Genomic DNA, 21,886 nt, shown 5'->3' on the forward strand with positions numbered 1-21,886 from the left:
TAAATGCCAAAAATGACAAGGAAATATTGTAACTGTGTCATATTGGCCCTAGGTTCTATCCACTGAGCAGGTTCAATCAAACCACTTTATATTTGTCTAATATTTTTTCCCCAATGCAAATTAATTCTATAAAACTGGAATATTTGCTAATTTATTAAAAAAATCTGAAAATAAACAACAAGATTGAATAAATACTGTGACGCAAGCCAATCAGGTTGCACCTGGTTCCCAATGCAATGTTTAGATGTTACATTTTGGAAATACATTATACAAGTATGGGACCCGTTATCCAGAAAGCTCCGAATTATAGGAAGGCCTTCTTCCATAGACTCCATTTTAATTATATAATTCAAATAAAAAAAATCCTTTTTCTCTGTAATAATAAAACAGTACTTTGTACCTAATCTAAACTAAGATATAATTTATCCTTATTGGAAGCAAAACAATCCTATTGGGTTTATTTAATGTCTGAGATCTGAAATACGGAAAGACCCCTTATCCGGAAAACCTGAGGTCCCAAGCATTCTGGATAACAGGTCCTATACTGCAGGGGTCCCCAACCACCGGTCCGGGGACTGATGCCGGGCCGTGGGCTGTGCTGAACCGGGCCACCTCTGGTCCCAATTACCTGTGATCCCATCTCCCTGATGCGTTAAACAGCCATAACAATAGCTATGCGAAGCCCAAGAAGATTTCTACTGATCACGACAAGGACCAAAGTACGTTATTAAGCTGTATCTAATAATAATACTAATAATAAAATGAATAATATAAAATTTAACTAGCACTAGTTGCGCTACACCCCCCATTCCGGGTCCTTGGAAAAATTGCTTGAAACCGGTCCGTGGTGCAAAAAAGTTGGGGACCACTGCTATACCGGTACAAAGTAGCTCAGATTAAAAACAGTATTACAGTCATTCTTACCAGAATTTTATAAATGATTCCCCACCAAACATTGTAGTATACAAATACAACGTTCCATTGGAAAATAACCATACAAGTGTCATACAGACATGGCTAAGAAAGCCCCTTCTCAATTATTTACACAGATTCAGTTATTTATCATTCTTGGAATAATCATACAGTTTCAATTAGATATTCTTTTCAATACAAAAAGAGACAATGTAAATACATTTATATACAGTAAATGAGGGTAGATAGGGAAGACATGATTCATTCCTTTAACATGGGTGACCTCCATTTTTCAGGACACACTCATGCTAAAGAGAAAGTAAAGAGTAAAACTCTGTGCTACTTTGTGGTACATCTCTTTAATACTCCTGTCATACCATGTCTGACATCTGAAATGAATATTATCTTGCACACAGGTAAAGAAAGTTTAAAAGCAATTGTAAACTTTACCAGAATGTATACTTAGCTTTGCGTAAAGTCCAATTTCATTTCCCCAAGAAAGTTTGTCTTTCCACCCCAGCTTCCACCTGAAGGTTCATTGAATGGAAACACTAAGGGGCTGATTTACTAACCCACGAATTCGAATCCGAATTGGAAAAATTCCGATTGGAAAACGAACATTTTGCGACTTTTTCGTATTTTTTGCGATTTTTTCGGCGCCTTTACGACTTTTCGGAAATGATCGCGACTTTTTCGTTACTAATACGATTTGCGCGAAAAAACGCGAGTTTTTCGTAGCCATTCCGAAAGTTGCGATTTTTTCGTAGCGTTAAAACTTGCGCAAAAAGTTGCGATTTTTTTCGTAGTGTTAAAACTTGCGCAAAACGTTGCGCCTTTTAAGTTTTAACGCTACGAAAAAAATCGCAACTTTTCGCGCAAGTTTTAACGCTACGAAAAAATCGCAACTTTCGGAATGGCTACGAAAAACTCGCGTTTTTCCGCAAAAATCGTATTGATAACGAAAAAGTCGCGATAATTTTCCGAAAAAATCACAAAATACCGATCATTACGAAAAAAACGCAATCGGACGCATTCGGCCCGTTCGTGAGTAAGTAAATGGGCCCCTAAGAGTGGCAGGGCTATCTGGCACTTTTTAAAACCTTTAATCAACTTTGGGCCCCCCAAAAAAAGTTCTGTTTGCTGGCACTTAATGCCCAAGCAATCGAACAGGGGGCTACATGGTCAGTTACGGGTGCTACTTTGCCAGCTGTTGTATGAAAAGGAACATAACGCCCTGTGTGCTAACAGCCTTAATCCTGCATCTTTATATGTGATCCAAGGTTATAAAGGAGGACAGAAGGAATTTAATTTTTTTTTTTTTTTTAACATTCAGTTGAGTTGGGGATCAACTCAAGAATGAAAAAAGTTCCTGGGGTGCCAAATAAGGGCTATGATAGGCTATTTGGTAGCCCCTATGTGGACTGGCAGCCTACAGAATGCTCTGTTTGGCAGTACATCTTGTTTTATGCAACCAAAACTTGCCTCCAAGCCAGGAATTCAAAAATAAGCCCCTGCTTTGAGGCCACTGGGAGCAACATCCAAGGGGTTGGGGAGCAACATGTTACTCACGAGCCACTGGTTGGGGATCCCTGACCTAGGGAGATGAAAACAAAACCCCTCAGCAGGCTATGTGCCAAATACTCCTCACAAGGGGTAAAAAATATAACTTCAAATAGGCGTGGCTGAAATAGATACCCAATTGTTTGGCTTAATTATCTTTTACTAATGCAGTTTTACAATCTAAAATGTTAAAATTCCAGAAAAGCATTTTGAATGAGAAATCGTTACAGTTACTCACAGCTTTCTGTACTGATTAGGATTCCTGAAATTTCCATGGGGGGGGCTAAACCAAGTAGATTTAGTCTAAATATGGCAGTGCATGGTGCAGAGCTGTCAACCCACCTATTTTTTCGGGATTTACCTGCTTTTGGCTTTTTTGACCAGCCTCCAGTCACCCAATAGCATTCTCATGATTTTTGTTTTGCAATCCCCCAAAGTTTACATCAAATCCAGATGTGCCCACACTGTACATGTGTACTATGTGTGGTCTTTTGTCACTATTTATCCCATGGATGGCCCCCTTAAATCAGCACGAGGCTTTGATGTGCCTTAAGCCCTCTTTGGCTCACAGTTGCTTTCAGTGATTCATGTAGATAGAACAACTGAACAAAAATGTGACATTTCCAGCCTTTAATTGCCTTAGAACAGTTTCCAGCCCCCTCTCACTAACTGTGTATCTTTTCAGAACCCCCACCCAGCAGCACAGGTGAATCAATAAGTAAATGAGTCATTCTAAAAGATCCACCTATGCCGGTGATTGATCCTCCGGTGATTGTATGTGAACTGCCAGAACACGGGCGCTGTGGGAAAGAGGGGGATTGAACCACTGGCCATCAACCTTTTGTGCTTTACTGAGAGTCTATACATGTTCATTCTTTAAAGAAACCTGCTCTTGACATAATAATAAGATACTCCGACTCGACATACAGCAGAATAACCCAGTCTAGCAATGTAGAAAATACTGCAACAAAATCAGTCTCATATAAATACCTAAACAATACCTAAATGGAAAACTCATGCCTTCCTAAAACATAAGCTTCTCTGCAGTGAGGCACAGGACTGCTGTACATGGGAAACCATAATCCTATGGAAACATTACAAACAGTAAATCATTTTTGTTTGGCTTAAAATGGCTTAAAAACAAACACTCCTAACACTAAAGCACAGTCCAGACCTGTAAAATTCTGCAAAGGACAGAAACCCCCCATTTGAAAAAAAAAAATATAACCTAATGATGGTACCTTTCCAAATTCAGGATAGCATGGACATCGATAAGCTCAGGGAATCATATGCTGGGGCAGGCATATTATGCAGCTACTGTGGGTTTTATTGTGTAGATCAGTGATCCCCAACCAGTGGCTCATGAGCATTATGTTGCCCTTGGATGTTGCTTCCAGTGGCCTCAAAGCAGGTGCTTTTTGAATTTCTGGCTTAGATGAAAGGGTTAAAGACATAATTACAATGTACACTGCCGAACAGAGCCTCCTCTAGTCTGCCAGTCCACATAGGGCTACCAAATAACCAATCACAGCCATTAATGGTCTGCTCCTAGTAACTTTTTTCATGTTTGTGTTGCTTCCCGACTTTTTTATATTTAAATGTTGCTCACAAGTAAAAAAGGTTGGAGACCCCAGGTGTAGAACCTTTCTACAGCAAGGTTTTTGCCATTCATGCCCTTATTAAGGTTAAATTCGTAAAGCTGTATGAATGGTTTGAGCAAGCACAGATACACTAAATTCAAGAATAATGTAGGGACACAAATTAATGTAATGAAGTCCGCTGCTCCTAGCTTTCCTCCCCAATCACCAACAGCTAAAATACTTCCCTGAATCTAAGAGAACAAGACACATTGAGGTAGTACACACTTGGCTCCTGTATGGGAAATGACTGCTGTGGACTGGCAGCCTATAGGAGGCTCTGTTTGGCAGTACACATGGCCTATATCCCTCTATAACTTGTCTCCAAGCCAGAAATTTAAAAACGAGGACCTAGGAGTCCATTGGGAGCAACATCCAAGGGGATGGGGAGCAACATGTTGCTTGCGAGTCACTGGTTGGGGATCACTGAATTAGACAGTAGTAACCAATGTTGTACCACAACTTCAACCATCTGTGAGCAGTACATACCACTTCTAAAAACACCTTATATTTCTTGTAAGCCACTGTCATCAGATGTTCCCAGAGAAATATCTCCCCGGATATAAACCTAATAACTCAATGATAAATAAATATTAAAGGTAATTTACTGTACTAAGAAACAGTATTACAGATATATGCCTTTTATATGATTGTAAGATTACAGATGGTGAGTCATACAATCCATTTTCTAAGCGACATCGATTATGACTCAACAACATTTTAAAGTAACATTCCAAAGGATCTTGGGTGGGGGTTATAGAACTCTAGAGTTGGGCACCTACACTCCATTCTCTCCCTTTTGTGACCTTTGCATTTATGGATGAAGCATTGACATCTCTGCAGTCACCTAACTGTGCACATATCAGCAGCATTATTCAGGGAATCAGACATCAGTTATGGGCAATTGTTCCAGGCGCACCATAGTGAGTGCGTAGGTGTTGCATTAAGTGTCCAGCAGACAAACCTTTTAAACTGAGGTAGAACATGAAGGAGTTGGTTCCATTGACTTGAAAGCCTTTATCAATAAACTGTCCAAAGTGCTCAGTGGTTAAACCTTTAACAAAACGTACATATTTACAAGGGAATGAAGAGATATCTTATATGAGCCAAGAAGAAGAAAATTATCTTCTGTGTTCACTTTCTTCACACACAGTTCAGAGTTCAGACTACTAAAGGCTAGGTTTTTTTGCAAGTGTAGGGATCCCCAAAATTTGGGTCCCCTAAGATTGGTTGCCCCCAGGATAGACCCCAAAGGGAGGGTAACACTTTGATAGGGGACACCTTGGGTGGTTGGTACTATAAGGGTTAACAGGGATTTAGCTTCCCTGCAGTTCAATAGTTAGGCCACAGGGTGCACACAGTATATAAGGCTGTGCAGCCATGTGCCTTCAGGTCTTTCAGCCTGGGACCCCTCTTGGATAAGAGGTATACCACAGGTTAGCATTAGACAGTTAGAGAGTTGTTATAGACCACTCTAGGAGTGGGAGACAGGTTATCTAGTTGGGCAGCGTGGCCCCGACAGGAGGTGTAATGGATTAAGATCCACCAGCACTCATAGCTGGAGTCAGGGTATAAGTGCTAAGTGTAGGAGATTTGCCTAATCCAGGGGTATCTAAGTGGAAGTACCGGGGTGAGGTCTGCTGAGGGGGTGTCCGCTTGGCGGGAGTACCGGGAAGTGCCCTAGAGAGGGGCTTCTGGCGAGAAGTACCGGAGGGAACCCCTAAAGGGAATCATCTGGCGTGTAGTACTGCTAATATCTCGTGGAGAGAGGGTCTCTTAAGGAAGAGGGAGTGTACCCTGACTGCCTTATTGCTCCTGTGTGTAACCTGCCTGTCTGATACATCTGTGACAATAAATAAGTTCCACTGGTTAACTATCCATCCAGTGTCCTGTCTCTGCATATCTGGAGGATCCACCTGCCTGGTAAGCAACTACCCCAGGGAGGGGGCAAGGTGCCAGGAGTGTTGGGAGTCCTCACACTGCAGTACAGTATTAAGGTCCCAGGAGGGGAGTTATAGTTCATTCTATCCCTATCCTGGGTGGAGGCACGCCAAAGTATAAAGAAATAGCTGTTCCCCAAAGTAAGCGGGGCTCAGGACTCCTGAAAGCGCCAAGTACAGTGATATATCAGCAGGTAGTGCCACAGTTAAAGATAAAGTGGGCTACACAAGTATCTCATGTAAGGGGTGCAAACACACAAATAACCTATATACAGTTGTGCAGTGCCAATAACAGACCCCTGAGAAATGCAAACAATCTGTTCAATGTTCATTCATTAGACCATTTAACATTCATTAATAGTGGGGGTTAAGAAGCGAAAGACACATTTCCATGAATTTTTCCTTCCAACTGAAGGTGACTGGGAGGACTGGGAAGGATCCCCCATCTTTTTGATGTTCACATACTCATAGGCTAATATTGTAAGCAGGGACAGGCCACATCTATCATTTCAAGATGCCAAATACCAACATTTCTACCAGATACCAAATAAATCTGCACTCTAACCTGCATATTCAAATTTAGGAAATGTATTGTCCCTTTTTAGTGTAAAAAAATATATGCAGCCATGAAGGTACCTATTGCCTCTCAGGTTAGGCAAGATGGTGCACTATAGAGATAGAGTAACATCTTAGCTTAGCTACCTCTACCAAGCAATGTAGGACCAACACTCCTACCCCTATAGGGAACAATGCAAATATGGTTGATTTTCACTGGTTAATTAAGCAACTTCCCAATATACATTACATATTTTCTTTTCTTTTTGTAATTGATTTTATTAAAGAGGAATTCAAGATTCCAAACCAGAAATTGTTAAAGAGCCCCACACAACACAGAAACCCCTAAAATACCCATCACTGCAATCTGTTCCTTCAAAAAGTAGGAACAAATACTATTTTATATGCTGAAATCCAGCTGCAAAGTAGTTTTCTCTACAGCTTACAGACAGCAGTCAGGAACTAAATAACCCACAATGCATTGCACTGTGATGTGCCTATCCTTATTGACATCATGTGTGCTGGGGATTGTGGGATTGGGACAATGCAGGCTTATGGCAGACTGAGGACAATCTACTACTGTTACATTTTGTTTGAGTCTCTGTTAAAATCAACGCCTTGCGATCATGCGTTATTTAGTGCATGCAATATGCGTCTTAACGCACGCAATAATACTTTAGTGAATCGAGCGTCATTTTTCACGTCAATTTTAATGCATATTGCAGTTTAGTGAATCAACCCTAATTTATCTGTTTCTTTAGAATACAATCTAAATAAATCAGAAGGTATTGTAATTCACAAATATGTCAGATTATCTTATGAAGGCTTAACCTCAAGGTCTAATAGGATATTTTTGGGAATGAAATCCCTAACTATATTTTCAGTGAGTTAAAATTGATTTGTAAATGTAATGACTATTCAAAGCAGTATCCAGCCATCCTTGGCTATGCCTTGCACTGCTGGTTCAGACTGAATATACATTGGAAACAATGACGGGGAGGCTTATTTAGCAATTTTCAAATTTGTGAATTTTGCAGGTTTTTTTCAACTTGAATATTTGCTTACCTATTAAAAAATTAGAATATAAATAACGATCAAATTAAACATTAGAAACAATTTGAACTTGAATTTGTATTCTACTCATCATTTTCAATGGTTTTACAAATTCTCAAAAAATTTTGGAAAACCTTGAATTAAAAAAAAATCTATACATTTTGCTTATGACAACTCCCTTTGACTTCTACATGAACACTCAAGCTCTTTGATGCCAAAGCTTTACATTCCATTACATGTTTTTTGAATTTTTTCCATTTCGTAAATATCAAACATTCTAGTTTTGGAAATTATCATTTGAATTTGGGAGTTTTTGAGCAAAATAATTTGAATCATGGAAAAAACCCTGAAATTTGAACGTTGATAAATTATCCATCATCCGGTTCCAAATGCCTTGTTTTTGCAACGCCTTACTCTGCGCAGTGGTGGAGGGTATGATAGTGGTTTAAAAAAATCAGAATATTTATCCGTTAATAATACACACACGTATAAATGTGGCTTGAGTACTAAATAGCTATTAACTTAGTCTGGCAGATGGTGGACTGATTTGGCATTAGCAAGTTTTCTTTGTACGCCTCATTTCCTATAACTGTTTTTCCTGAAGTGCAAGGAAAACAACCACCTCAGCTTACAGTTGCTAGACACCCATATTCTGTCAACTGCAAATAAGGCAGATCTGGGTTATTAATGGACTGGAAGGACTTTAACCAAGCCACTAATGCAATCTACTGTACACATGACAGAATGCTGATTCTTGATATTTTCAGCAGTACAAAGTGCCACATTAATCTGCCAGCCGACTCACCATCTCCACCATGAATGTACAGATATAGATGGCAGATATATAAACCATTGGATCTTTATAAACAAAGGCTTGCCCTCTGTAAAACTATATCAACTCTTTTAAACAACGTGGTTCGACTGTTTAAACAGTTGTTTCATAAAATGTTAAGAAAACCCTGTTTTCAAGAATCAAAGAGATTCCCAGTGTTGCCAGGACAACAAGTGATAAATTAGCTTGTCCTCCATGTCAAAGGGGTTATTTACCTTAAAAATAAGTGATGAGCGAATCTTTTCCCTCTTGCCGAAAAATTTGAGAATCTTTGAAAGGACTCGCAAACGCTGAAAATGACGCGCACCAAAAAAAATTTTTGCGCCATTTCATGAAAAATCCACCAATGGCGAAATGCGGAAATTCACTGCAAATCCATGACTGGCGAAAAATTTTCTTCATCACTACTTAAAATCAACTCTATGGGGCACATTTACTAACCCACGAACGGGCCGAATGCGTCCGATTGCGTTTTTTTCGTAATGATCGGTATTTTGCGATTTTTTCGGAAAATTATCGCAACTTTTTCATTACTAATACGATTTGTGCGAAAAAACGCGAGTTTTTCGTAGCCATTCCAAAAGTTGCGCAAAATCTGGCGATTTTTCCGTAGCATTAAAACTTGCGCGAAACGTCGCACCTTTTAAGTTTTAACGCTACGAAAAAATCACCAGATTTTGCGCAACTTTCGGAATGGCTACGAAAAACTTGCGTTTTTTCGTGCAAATCGTATTGGTAACAAAAAAGTCGCGATAATTTCCGAAAAGTCGTAAAGGCGCCGAAAAAAATCGCAAAAAATATGAAAAAGTCGCAAAATGTTCGTTTTCCAATCTGAATTTTTCCAATTCGGATTCGAATTCGTGTCTTAGTAAATCAGCCCCTATGCATTGATCCTTTCCAGCTCAAATAATTATTTTGTTGGTTGCCAGTGTAACAACCTGACAGCAGTGATGGGCAGGCATGGATTTGCAGCAAATTTCCACGTCATACCATTGTCGGATTTTTTAGCGAAACGGGCGACAAAATTTGCCATGGAAAAATTTGCAGAGCGTCAAAAGAATTGTCTCACTTCATTTTTTATTTACGCATGCGTCATTTTTTTTTTTTACATGCAACATTTTCACCTTTTCATGAATCTTTTGAAAGATTTGGGAATTTTACAGCGAAATGGGACAGATTTGCTCATCACTATCTGACAGCATTTTTAGTTGCAAACTGAAAACAGACAGAACAGGAAGGCTCATAATCATAATAAATATACAAAGAAAATAATTAAGGTCAGTTCAAAAGTTCCTTAGAATAGGTCTAAAAGTTAAAATAAAGGCAAACATGTCCTTTGAGGAGTCTTGACTGGGATTGAGCTAAGATCTTAAGTTTGAGATCCACTGCCAGAGTCTAGAATTTTTGGGGTTCCATCCCCCTTTTCAGTCCAATAATCAGGCACCCATTAGCTCATCCCAAGTTTGCAGATACATTAAAAAAAATGTGTTATAAGATCTACCCTGCATTTGTTATATGCCATCTAAAACAGCAAATAATCATTCACCCTAAATTTAACCTTAACTGCCTTCCAGGTTGAAGCTACATATACTGTACCGGGTCCCACAGGGAGCCCAGCCCAAACCTTAGCCCTACAGCAAGTAAACAATATGCTGAACAAAAGTGATCTCAGAATCTTTAATAATAATAGCTATTCCTAAGACTAACGTAAGGCATATAAAGTAACACAAATAAAGATAAGCCTCAGAGTTGCAAAATTACACGCACGTGCTTTCATGTTTCAAAAATGCTATCAAAATTATATCTATTTCTGGTATAAGTATAAAGTGTGAGTTTAGAGGTTAATACATAAAAACTCACCCATGTTCTATTCATTCCTATGGGATTTTTAGAAGCATATTTATCAAGTAGTGAGTTCTAATGTCACCCTTTGATAAATAGGCTTCTAAAAATCCCATAGGAATGAATAGAACATGGGTGAGTTTTTATGTATTAAACTCACATTTTTATAAAAGTGAGTATGTTATCTGTATATGTCATATTAACCTTAGTATACTCTTCTAAAAGTACAGAATAAGATATGTTTTTTTCTTGTTTAAAGGAACACTAACACCAAAAATTGAAAGTCATTTTATGTAACTAAAATATAATGCACTGTTGCCCGGCACTATTAAAAGTTGTGTGTTTGCTACAGTAACACTACTATAGTTTATATAAATAAGCTGCTGTGTAGCCACGGGGGCAGCCATTAAAGCTGGGAAAAGGATAAAAGGCACAGGTTACATAGTGGATAACAGATAAGTTCTGTAGAATACAATGGCGTGTTATCTGTTATCTCCTCTGTAACAGCACATTATATTACTTAAATTACTTTTATACCAATTTTCATGAATGTAATAATTTGCTGGAGGGTTACTCTAAAAGACATTTATTATTGAACTTTGGTACCTGTCCAACACCCTGTTTTACTCTCCCTACCCCATTCTTAACTCAGAATGCCGAACCAAATAATATATTTTTCAATGTCCCCAAAAATGATTCGAGGCCAACAAATGCACTTAAATACAGAAAATGTTAATAATTAAAAGGCGGCCATTACTCCAGCAGAGCTAAGTCTGCTCATCGCTCTGTAACACAGATTCAGAAACGGCAATAATGGGACCTCCAGAGAAATTAAAGGTTTTTCTTATAAATAATTAAGGCTCAGCTTCTTTTCCCCTAGAAGAGCGAAAGGATGAGGTCAAAACAGACTATAATAAAGATAAAGCATATATCTTAAAGATATCATTTTAAATTTCATGATAAAAAAGAATAGTAGCATCACAAATAGAAAACAATTAAAGCTGCCAAGAATGTTTCCATGTGAGGAATGCTTATAAGAATAATATTACTGCGCATGTGGCACTAAGACATGTGGAATATGAATTAGACTTAAAGGGCCAGTACAGGTATAGGACCCAGAGAAAAAGCAAATCAGTTTTAAAATTCTGAACCATTTGATTAAAATGGAGTCTATGGGAGACGGGCTTTCCATAATTCAGAGCTTTCTGGATAACGGGTTTCCAGATAACGGATCCCATACCTGTACAATGTTGTGTTCAACAGAGCCAAACATGCTGGGTTTGTAGAGAAAAAGTATTTAGTTTAATCTTTTCAAGGAAAACTATACACCCAAACTAATGTCAATGCATAAACAAGCACATATGTAAAACTCTGCTTCATCTAAATAAACCGTTTTCATAAAAATATACTTTTTAGTAGTATGTGCTATTGGGTAATCCTAAATAGAAAACTGCCATTTTAAGAATTATGGGCCGCCCCCTGGGGTCACAGGATTCACAGTGCACACAAACAAGCCAAGGCACACATACATGCTAGGCCCCATCAGCCAATGAATGGGCAGAGTTCTGCCTTTTGCTCCCACACTACTTCCTGTTACAGTTAGAGCTGCATTATTTCCTGTCAGCTGATCTCTGAGGGAGCACACAGCCCATCACTAAATGGCGGCTCAAGGGAAAGGATGTAAAAGGGCAATATTTACTGATATATATATTCCAGTTTGGCAAGATTCTTTAATAGGTCACTTAACATAATATAAACTATCTGTTGGTTAAGTATTCATTCTGGGGGTATAGTTTTACTTTAATTACAGGAAGGAATGTCATCAGACAAACATGGTCCTTTTAAACCATTAAAAACTGCTTATTTGGCTCCACAAACCAGTCTCAGCCGTAACCAATGCCAGCCCTGTGCTCCATTGGCATGAAGCTTGCACACTTCTCCACTCCCTTAGATTGCAGATGGGCTTTCCTTAGCAATGGCACACAGTCACGTGAGATCACATGGGACACCTGTACATCCTGACTGACTGCATATGTAACAAAGATGGCCACGACATACATATAAATATACCAAAGAACATTATAAGCAGTAATAATATGACATATGATTAAAAAAAAATATTGTGAAAGCCACAATGAGACCAATCTTCTGGCTCACAGGTTGACATATTTTCCAAACAAACCTAACTTATTTAGCCTATGCTGAATGCAAAGGGCCCTTTAATGTGCCCCAGTCCTGTTACTGGCCAACAGCATAAGCCCGGGCTAGATTTTTTTTCACAATTTGCGTTATTTTGCACTAAAAAAACTCAAATTCGAATTATGGTTCAAAAACTCGAAAGTCTGGTATTTATTAGGTATGAAAATTTCATTAAAAGCTTGCGAGTTTCAATTGAAGTCAATGGGAGTTGTCCAAGACAAAGTCAAGCCATATTTTCAGATTCAAATATTTTTTTTTTTCACTCAGTTCGAGTTTGTACACTCAGTTCGAGGTATTTGAGTTTTATATACGAACGAGTTTTCCTTATTCACGTGTAAGCAAGCATTCGATATGCCAGTTTTTTCGATTTAGAAAAACAAATTTGAATTCACAAACTCGAAAATTAATAAACGAGCCCATTGGTGTGGTTATATAATTACTAATCTGTTAATCTTTAAATACTTGCTTGATTTCCTAGATGTTTATGATCACCCAGGAAATCAGTAATTGTGTGTGGGGAGCATCTCCCATTGGCCAGAGAAACATATGAAGTGTGCATGACCAAAATACAGAGCTCAAAAAGGAAGAAAAGTATGACCAAAAAAGTTGCACCTCCCCTTCCATTAGTCTGATTTACTACTGAGACCCCATGTTTAAAATATAACTTTATTATGTTGAGTGGATAAAAAAGGACGAAAACATCATGCTTAACCAAACAAAAATAAAAATAACATTTAAAATTACCGATGAGGCCAAGATTAAATCACAAACACTAACAGCCAATAATATGGCACATGAGCGGTAATAACACCTTTATGTTATAAATAATTCCCATTAGGGTACAGGATCACAACTGGTACTATAAAAGCAAACTAGAATTAGCCAATCAATGGCATCTATTCAGAGCAAATAGTGGGGTAATACAGTCTATGGGTATGGAATGGTATCTGAAGGCAAATAATAGCGTTCTTACATCAATAATGAGCCTGCCAAAAAATCACTTGGTGTTAAAATCTGTTATGAGCCACTTAGTGGCTACTAGTTGGTCATTTCGCCGATAATTGTATCCTTTTTTTGTGTGTCATTTTCCAAATTTAGTGTTATCTACATTCAATTTTGGTTCTTTGATAAATATGCCCAAAGTCTATGAGCAGAAATTGCTTACCTTAGTATGTTATCCGTCCATACACCTAGGATTGACTGCCAATCTTGTAAGAAGTCTTGCACATCTTTTATAATCTGCCATAAAAATATATTGGGGCACATTAGGTACACTCAGTATGAATGTATATTCTTAATTCTTGACTAGTCCAATCACAGTTTAATTGCATATGAAATTATACAAAATAAAATATGCTGGTTAACACTACTTCCTCTGTTTTCACCCTGTTACCATAGAATGTAGAAGCCAGGGTGATTGCATACAGTAAAAAGATGGTATTTTCAAACCTGCCCCACGAATATCTGACCTATTTATGCCCAGATATCAATCTGACAGGCCCATTAGTAGGCAGGTAAAGTACTGATTTGGTCTGAAGGGGCAGAAATGGCAGCCTAAAGGTGGCCATACACAGGCCGATTGTAGCTATCGATATCGGCTTGGACCGATTCGGCAGCTTATCAGCCGTGTAGGGGCAGGAACGAGGGGCAGGCCCGACCGATATCTGGCCTAAAATTGGCCAGATATCGATCGGGCATGTTAAAAGATTTTGTCGGATCAGGGACCGCATCGGCTCATTGATGCGATCCCCAAACCGACTGCCCCATTGCCGCCAATATAATTCGATTGTTTGGCCCCAGGGCCAAACGATTCAATCAGCCTACATTTTCCCCAATATTGCCCACCCGTAGGTGGGGATATCGGGAGAAGATCCGCTCGCTTGGCGAGATCTTCACGTGCATGGCCACCTTAATGATAATTGTCTCTACGGTGTTTTAGCAGAAGCAATTTTCAGTATTGTCTATGGCAGGGTATTTTCTGGTGTTTAGTAGCCTTGACAAGTAGCTGCTACCAAGTAGCTCTGTGTGGCTTCACCCTAAATCTGCCTGTGTATGGGCACCTTTAGTCTGAGTCAGGGGAGGAAGACTGGGAATAAAAGCACAACCAGATCCCTAAGCAGCAATCTATTGCACAGTAAGTGGCTGTTTATCTACAGCTTGATTCCCCCACACTACTGCAGGAGAGGGAGAATAGCATGTCTAGGAGCAGCTCCGTCTACACGCTACATATTTCTGCAAATATTTATACAGGTTGTTTGCCGTTTCAGCTGCACTAGCTACCACGAGACTTATGGGATTTTCTGCACCTCCAAAAGAAAAAAAAAAAAAACAAAACAAAAACAAAGTGAGCTTGTTAATCAAGTTTCCCGACGGCGCTGCCAATTCTATTGACATTGCAAACCTTGCAGAGTCATTGAGAATAAAAACAGAAATGTAAATAAGGTGACCTCAAGTCCTTTATAAAGATCCTCCCTGAAGGATTATTGATACTCAATAGTCTCTATGTGTTAAGCTCTGAATTTGCCATCGCCGGCCAAGTGGAAGTTGGTGACCTGCTTTCTGTTATGGGGTGCTATTACTGGTATCAGAGACTCAATCTAGGGTTAGAAAAAAGTGCACTTGTTATTAATGTAGCCCACTTACAAGCTGCACTTTAACAATTTACATTTTCTGATGGGAAACTGTCGGCAGAAAATTGAGATAGCGAAGAAAGTCTTCTTCTGCTTACAACTGACCAGAGAAACATTAAATGACTCCTCTCTGCTTAGCAACCTAATTTTTTGAGCAGAACAACATCATAAAATGCTCCTTCTATCACTAACTTAATTTTCTACCGACTGTCCCGCCAACCAAATTGCCTGTGCCAACAGCAGATGGCACTGTTTCAAATAAATTATTTTCATCAGGGCCTTTTACTACTGTATTGGCTATTGGTATGTTATTGGTATGTAATCTATATTATGTATGCACCCATTTAATGTATAGAGCTGCAGAATATGTTGGTGTTTTGTAAATATTTATTAATAATTATTATTACTAGTAGTAGTACAGGTATGGGACCAGAATTATCCAAAATGCTCGGGAAATGGGGTTTTCCAGATAAGGGGGTATTAAGTCTACTAAAAAAATTAAATAACCCCCAATAAGGATTAATTGTATATTAGTTGGGATCAAGTACAGGTACTGTTTTATTATTACAGAGAAAAGGGAATCATTTAACCATTAAATAATCTCAATAGGGCTGTTCTGCCCCCAATAAGGGGTAATTATATCTTAGTTGGGATCAAGTACAGGTACTGTTTTATTATTACAGAGAAAAGGGAATCATTTAACCATTAAATAAACCCAATAGGACTGTTCTGCCCCCAATAAGGGGTAATTATATCTTAGTTGGGATCAAGTACAGGTACTGTTTTATTATTACAGAGAAAAGGGAATCATTTAACCATTAAATAAACCCAATAGGGCTGTTCTGCGCCCAATAAGGGGTAATTATATCTTAGTTGGGATCAAGTACAAGGTACTGTTTTATTATTACAGAGAAAAGGGAATCATTTAACCATTAAATAAACCCAATAGGGCTGTTCTGCCCCTATAAGGGGTAATTATATCTTAGTTGGGATCAAGTACAGGTACTGTTTTATTATTACAGAGAAAAGGGAATCATTTAACCATTAAATAAACCCAATAGGGCTGTTCTGCGCCCAATAAGGGGTAATTATATCTTAGTTGGGATCAAGTACAGGTACTGTTTTATTATTACAGAGAAAAGGGAATCATTTAACCATTAAATAAACCCAATAGGGCTGTTCTGCCCCCAATAAGGGGTAATTATATCTTAGTTGGGATCAAGTACAGGTACTGTTTTATTATTACAGAGAAAAGGGAATCATTTAACCATTAAATAAACCCAATAGGGCTGTTCTGCCCCCAATAAGGGGTAATTATATCTTAGTTGGGATCAAGTACAGGTACTGTTTTATTATTACAGAGAAAAGGGAATCATTTAACCATGAAATAAACCCAATAGGGCTGTTCTGCCCCCAGTAAGGGGTAATTATATCTTAGTTGGGATCAAGTACAGGTACTGTTTTATTATTACAGAGAAAAGGGAATCATTTAACCATTAAATAAACCCAATAGGGCTGTTCTGCCCCCAATAAGGGGTAATTATATCTTATTTGGGATCAAGTACAAGGTACTGTTTTATTATTACAGAGAAAAATGAAATGTAAAATTTTAAAAAATCTGAATTATTTGAATAAAATGGAGTCTATGGGAGATGGCCTTCTCATAATTCAGAGCTTTCTGGATAACAGGTTTCTAAGTACTTATTGTTCTCACGGTAGTATTATATTAGAAGTCCTATTTTTAATTTAAACTTTTATTAGCATACAGTAGTGTTTACTTGAGTATTTTAGAAAGAGTGTTCTCACTCTCTATCAACCTAACATTTCATTTTCATGACACAATCACCCACCCATACACTGAGTCCCAGACTGATAGAGAAGAGAAGCCATTGGTTGTGGCAGAAAAAAGATTCCTAATACCCAGCCACCAAGCAGCATTATTACATTTGATATTGCAAAAACATTAAGAAAAAATAATGGAATCTATCTGGGTAACTGGTTTATTGAGCACCCAATACAGTTTGAGCAAAGTTTTATAGATATGACAGTTCATCATTAACAGTTGAACACCGCGCCCATGTAAGCTGCTATGAGTGAGTCCTTCTCCTGCCTGCTGCTCGAGTCTCTGTCGTCTTCATGGGATCTGATCTAAACTAACACAAATATGGAAAAAGTGTCCCCTCCTGTGTATGTCACTCACCAAAGGGAGTTAGGAGCGAACACCTGTCAGTGCAAAGTATATCTGGAGCCATTTCAGGGGAAGGCACTTTGGGGGTTATGTAATAAAAGGCCCTAAGCCTGCCCAGGTGCAGTAAAATATAGCAACCAATCAGCAGGTAGAATGTATTGGTCACCTGTTTAAAAGCAAACATCTTATTTGTTGCTATGGGTTACTGCACCTCGGCAAACATAGTGCCTTTTATAACACATGGAGGTATAACCTCTTGTGTGGGTTAATCACATTCTCTGCCCTCAGGCACCACCGCTCCCGCTTCTCTGCACTACTTACCTGCTGTTAAAAAATAAATATGGCCATGCGTTCCACAGTGGAACAACCACCACTGCTCCAGCTCCGGCGGTTCTTTGCTAATTGCTGTTAAAAAAATGGTGACGGTCGTGTATTCCACTGTGGAACGCATTGCTATCTATTTTTTAACAGCAAGTAAGTAGTGCAGAAGACCTGCTGGGATAGTCCAACCCTGTACAGAATGTGGATCTGGCAGCTTCCTAGAAGAAGGCCAGGGGCATAATATTGTATACCTTGAAAATGGAATCACCCTTAATGTGCATGGAAAGCACTACAAATATTCCAATGCCCTCTTCAACACTGTGAACACTGCTGAGCACCTTCTGGGCATAATGCGATTCTTTTAACCCCTTATTTTGCCTGCTGAGTATTAACTGAATCGCTTTCTAACTAACAGTAAACCTCCCTCAACTTATTTAGGAAGTCACGACATGGGTTTCCTTTATTGAATAAAATGGCATCTAATTTATAGTGAAAGGCAATCTTTCTAAATCATGAAGTGAAGTGAAGAAAAAGGAAAGGAAGTGAAGAAGAAGGGAAGGCAAAGGAACAGTAGGAAGCCCTATATAAGCATTCACACGGGTTGGCTTCAGTGTTGTTTTGGGCAAATCCATTGTAAGAATCAGTGCGCCGGTATGGGAAATTGATACAAACACCAATGGATGAATCACGGGCACCATCGCAATACTGACAAACCCACCAACTAACCAACTAAACCTGTTCCATGTAGCAGACTAATTCTTTCTTTTTAAGTGTTATACTAACCCCCATATGTAATAAAAAGCACTCAGTTGCCCAGCTGCAATTGCCAATAGCAACCAAACAGTTTAAGCAGGTGACCAGAAAATTCTTCCTGCTGTTTGGTTGCTGTAGGTGATATATCTTAATGCCTTGAGTTTAATTTAGTGAGGTTAGAATGCTTTCAAACCTACGTGCAGGGGTGGTGCAGTCCTTCGTAGTGTTATACAGTCTGCGGAATAGCTTATTGCAGTTTGGGCTGTTGAACGAAAGTCGACCTGGAAGACAGAACAGTAAAGGCATTTATTCAGCATCTACTGAAGGCCACCCAGGCTACTTACAGATTTCCCCAGACTTTAACAGGAGAAACATACAACCATTAACCCAACTTTCCATCATGCTCCTAGTGATGGATGCAAATGCTCCAACCCTAAAGCTGTTAAATTAAGGTCAACTTCTATATGTAGTACAGGGCTTTCAGAGATGGCATCTGAAATAGGTTAATCTTTGAGTAAAGAAAGAAGGCAATTCCCAATGTTCCTCCAAGATTTTACATATTCTAATGTAAAACCCAGTTTAAATGGCCACTATTAACAAAATGCTGTATCAGCATTTATTTTCTCTATACATATGGTTGGTCGTATTACACAGATCCAATCATTTGGCAGACTACTGGCTTGTAGTCAAAGCAGACTTTCCACATCCAGGTTACTTGACATGCTTGACCTTAGATACATGGCAACTGATGTGATAAATTAAATTGATTTCTGTTCTAAGTGAAAACATCTCCTCAGATTTTAATCATTCAGAAAGAATTTAAAGGTCAAAACAACCCAAATCAACCCGTGTGAGTGTCTCCTAGCATCATAATACAGAAACCCTAGATTTATCAGGACCCAAAAAGCACTACATCCTTCCAAAAAGGAATTGATGGTAGCTCATTAGTACATGGCTGGGCATATCATGACATGGCTGATATAGGAACATATGTCAAAGACAAATGTAGGGGGTCATTTACCAATGCAAGTGCAGTGTGCAAAGTGCAATTTTGGAAGCAAATTACTCATAATGCAGATTTTTTTCCCCACCAATTCCAATTTAATTGTGGCTGCACTCCAAGTTGTGTCTGCCCTAATTGTGGCCGATGTGTGGAAAGGTATGCAATTTCACTTTACAGTGTTGGTTGTGTAATTTCAGAACAGGTTCAAAACTGCATTACTGGGTGCAAATCTGCTGCATCTGTTGACCAAACAATTTTGGGAGCCCTGGAGCAACCAACAGGTTCAGGGTGGCGGTAGCTTCAGGGTTCCTCAGCATCAATAGGTGCATAGGTACCTTGATGAATTGTGGCTATACGCAACTCTCCATGCCATCCATTTTGGAGTACATGTGGGTTTATTCATAAATGACCTCTTGTTTCTCTGCAGTATGTAAGTATGTGATAAATGATCTACTCTACTTTATCTGGTCAAAACCAACCCACACACAGTAACACAGATAACTCAATATATGAATGAACTGATGAAACAAACCACTACCCCACTGCTTTCCCTACATATAAAAAAGAAGAAAGAGGACCAATTTACCTTTACCTGTAAGGTGCTTCAAAAACTTTTCTTTCATCCGAAGATCTCTCGGAACTATCTCTGCAGAATGAAAAAACGTACAGGATAAGTATGTCGTGTGCAGATGCTGCCGAGCGTGGTAATAGGAAGTGTTAAGAGGTAAATCCGTGATAGGCAGTCCCAGTAATGAGTGAAGGGATTTAGCGAATGTACACATGAAAGGAAAATCCTGGCTTCCTAACTGTTAGACCTGACCTGCCAAGTCATGATCCATTTTAATGCTCCTTTTCCTGACTCTTCTCCAGCCTGTCAGGGAGGTAGCCATAGGAGTGGTATGCTGTCACATTTCCCTCAATGTGTTTATCTGAAATAGATATTTCTGCTGGGAAATTAAATAAACTAGGAAAATAGAACCGTAGGATGACCAGTAGAAATAGGGAAAGTCTCCGCCTCAGGGAACAGAGCATTATAGGAATCTTAGGGAGAGCAGCTGTTGCTGATCAACAAGTCCCCATTCCCCATTGTTTGATTCTGGAAGTCACTCTTAAACAAAGGATGGAGCCTTGCATAGATGATAAATATCACGAAATGTGCATCCAATTTAGCATCAGACCAGATTTACAAGATTACAAGTAATTAAATGTCAATTAAGTCATCCAGCACATACAAAAAAGATCGGCCACACCAAGTATGGTCAAGAAGCACTTGTCTATATTCAGACTACAGTGAAAAAGGGGCAAACCAAACAGCAAATGCTATCTTTCTAGACTAGAGTTACTACTCTGGTGGGGAAGGGAGGTCAAACTCAACCTTGAACTATGTGCTCCCTCCACTACTACCTGGTATCTTCCTATAGCTAAACCTTAGCACTGAACATCTATAAGAATCCTGTATGCTCTGTTCCAGGTCCTTAGGGAAACCAAAGACGCACCATAAAAAAAATGTTTTGTCTCAAGCACCCCTTTAGATTTTTGTTGCACAAATCTCCCCCACCATGATATTTTATACATAACCAAATCAATACATCAGTGTCGTAAAGAAGTGCTATGGCGACCTGCCCTTCTAAACTTCTTTTCTTCATTCCATGTTGTTATACTTTTAGATCTTTCTCCCTTTCCTGCTTATTCTGCATTTTGCCCCTGATCTACTCATCATTTTCTTGTCCACTTGTATTTGCTTATTCCCTCCTAATTATATTTTGCCATTTATTTTTCTCCCCCACCTCCTTCCTTCCTACTTCTTTTCTAAAGTATTTTGCTCCCCTCAGTTTTTATTTTTTTTTCCCTTCAACTGTTCCCTTATCTATCCTACTTTCTTCCTGACATTTTTTATTTTCCACTCATTTAATTTTGGTCTTCCTTTCTGTTTCATCTCCCCCTCTTTAATTTATTCCCCCTTTCTTTCATTTCTGTCTCTGATCTTTCCTTCTACCTCTTAGTTTTTCACTATGGCTTCTCTTTCTTATCCGTTGCTCCCTGAATGTATCTACACCCCATATGTATCTTCTGGATTACTCTCCCAGTGCAGCCTTCCTCTGTTTCTCAGCTTGCTCCAGGGGCAATGGTACATGGGACATTTTGTCATTTTCTGTAAATCTGCACTACTGTGGGTGACAAATGCCCCTAATTTCCTTCCCACCAGCAGCAATGTGAAGTATCTCTAGTACCAATAAAAGGTGGTATGGTGACTGGTGGTTAAAATAATGTTGCATTGGAATATAATTAATAACTTGTTATTACTGCTAGTACTAGTATTCGTTTGCTCTTAGAAAACATCTACCTTCAGTGCATAAGGTCTCACATAGTGATGTAGTGTTTGGACAGGCTGGGGAATACATTGCTTGGGGCCCATCCAAATAGCAAATGGTTAGCTGAGGTGCTTATTGCTGGACTGCTA

General features: G+C 38.9%; 1 protein-coding gene across 3 annotated transcripts in view; it reads right to left on the reverse strand.

Moving 5' to 3' along the window:
- Nucleotides 1–21,886, reverse strand: part of alkal2 (ALK and LTK ligand 2) — a 30,107-nt gene that overhangs the window by 1,349 nt on the left and 6,872 nt on the right. For 2 of the 3 annotated variants that reach the window (XM_002936296.5, XM_031902941.1), the window contains 3 exons: nucleotides 20,012–20,071; nucleotides 18,620–18,703; nucleotides 13,696–13,769 (listed from right to left, as the gene is read on the reverse strand). In XM_002936296.5, the coding sequence (XP_002936342.2) occupies nucleotides 13,705–13,769; nucleotides 18,620–18,703; nucleotides 20,012–20,071 (209 nt within the window). In that variant the 3' untranslated portion in view covers nucleotides 13,696–13,704. The remainder of the gene's footprint in view (nucleotides 1–13,695; nucleotides 13,770–18,619; nucleotides 18,704–20,011; nucleotides 20,072–21,886) is intronic. The other variant, XM_012963475.3, reaches the window with a different exon arrangement.

Source organism: Xenopus tropicalis, chromosome 5 (assembly GCF_000004195.4).
Source record: "Xenopus tropicalis strain Nigerian chromosome 5, UCB_Xtro_10.0, whole genome shotgun sequence".
NCBI lineage: Eukaryota > Metazoa > Chordata > Amphibia > Anura > Pipidae > Xenopus > Xenopus tropicalis.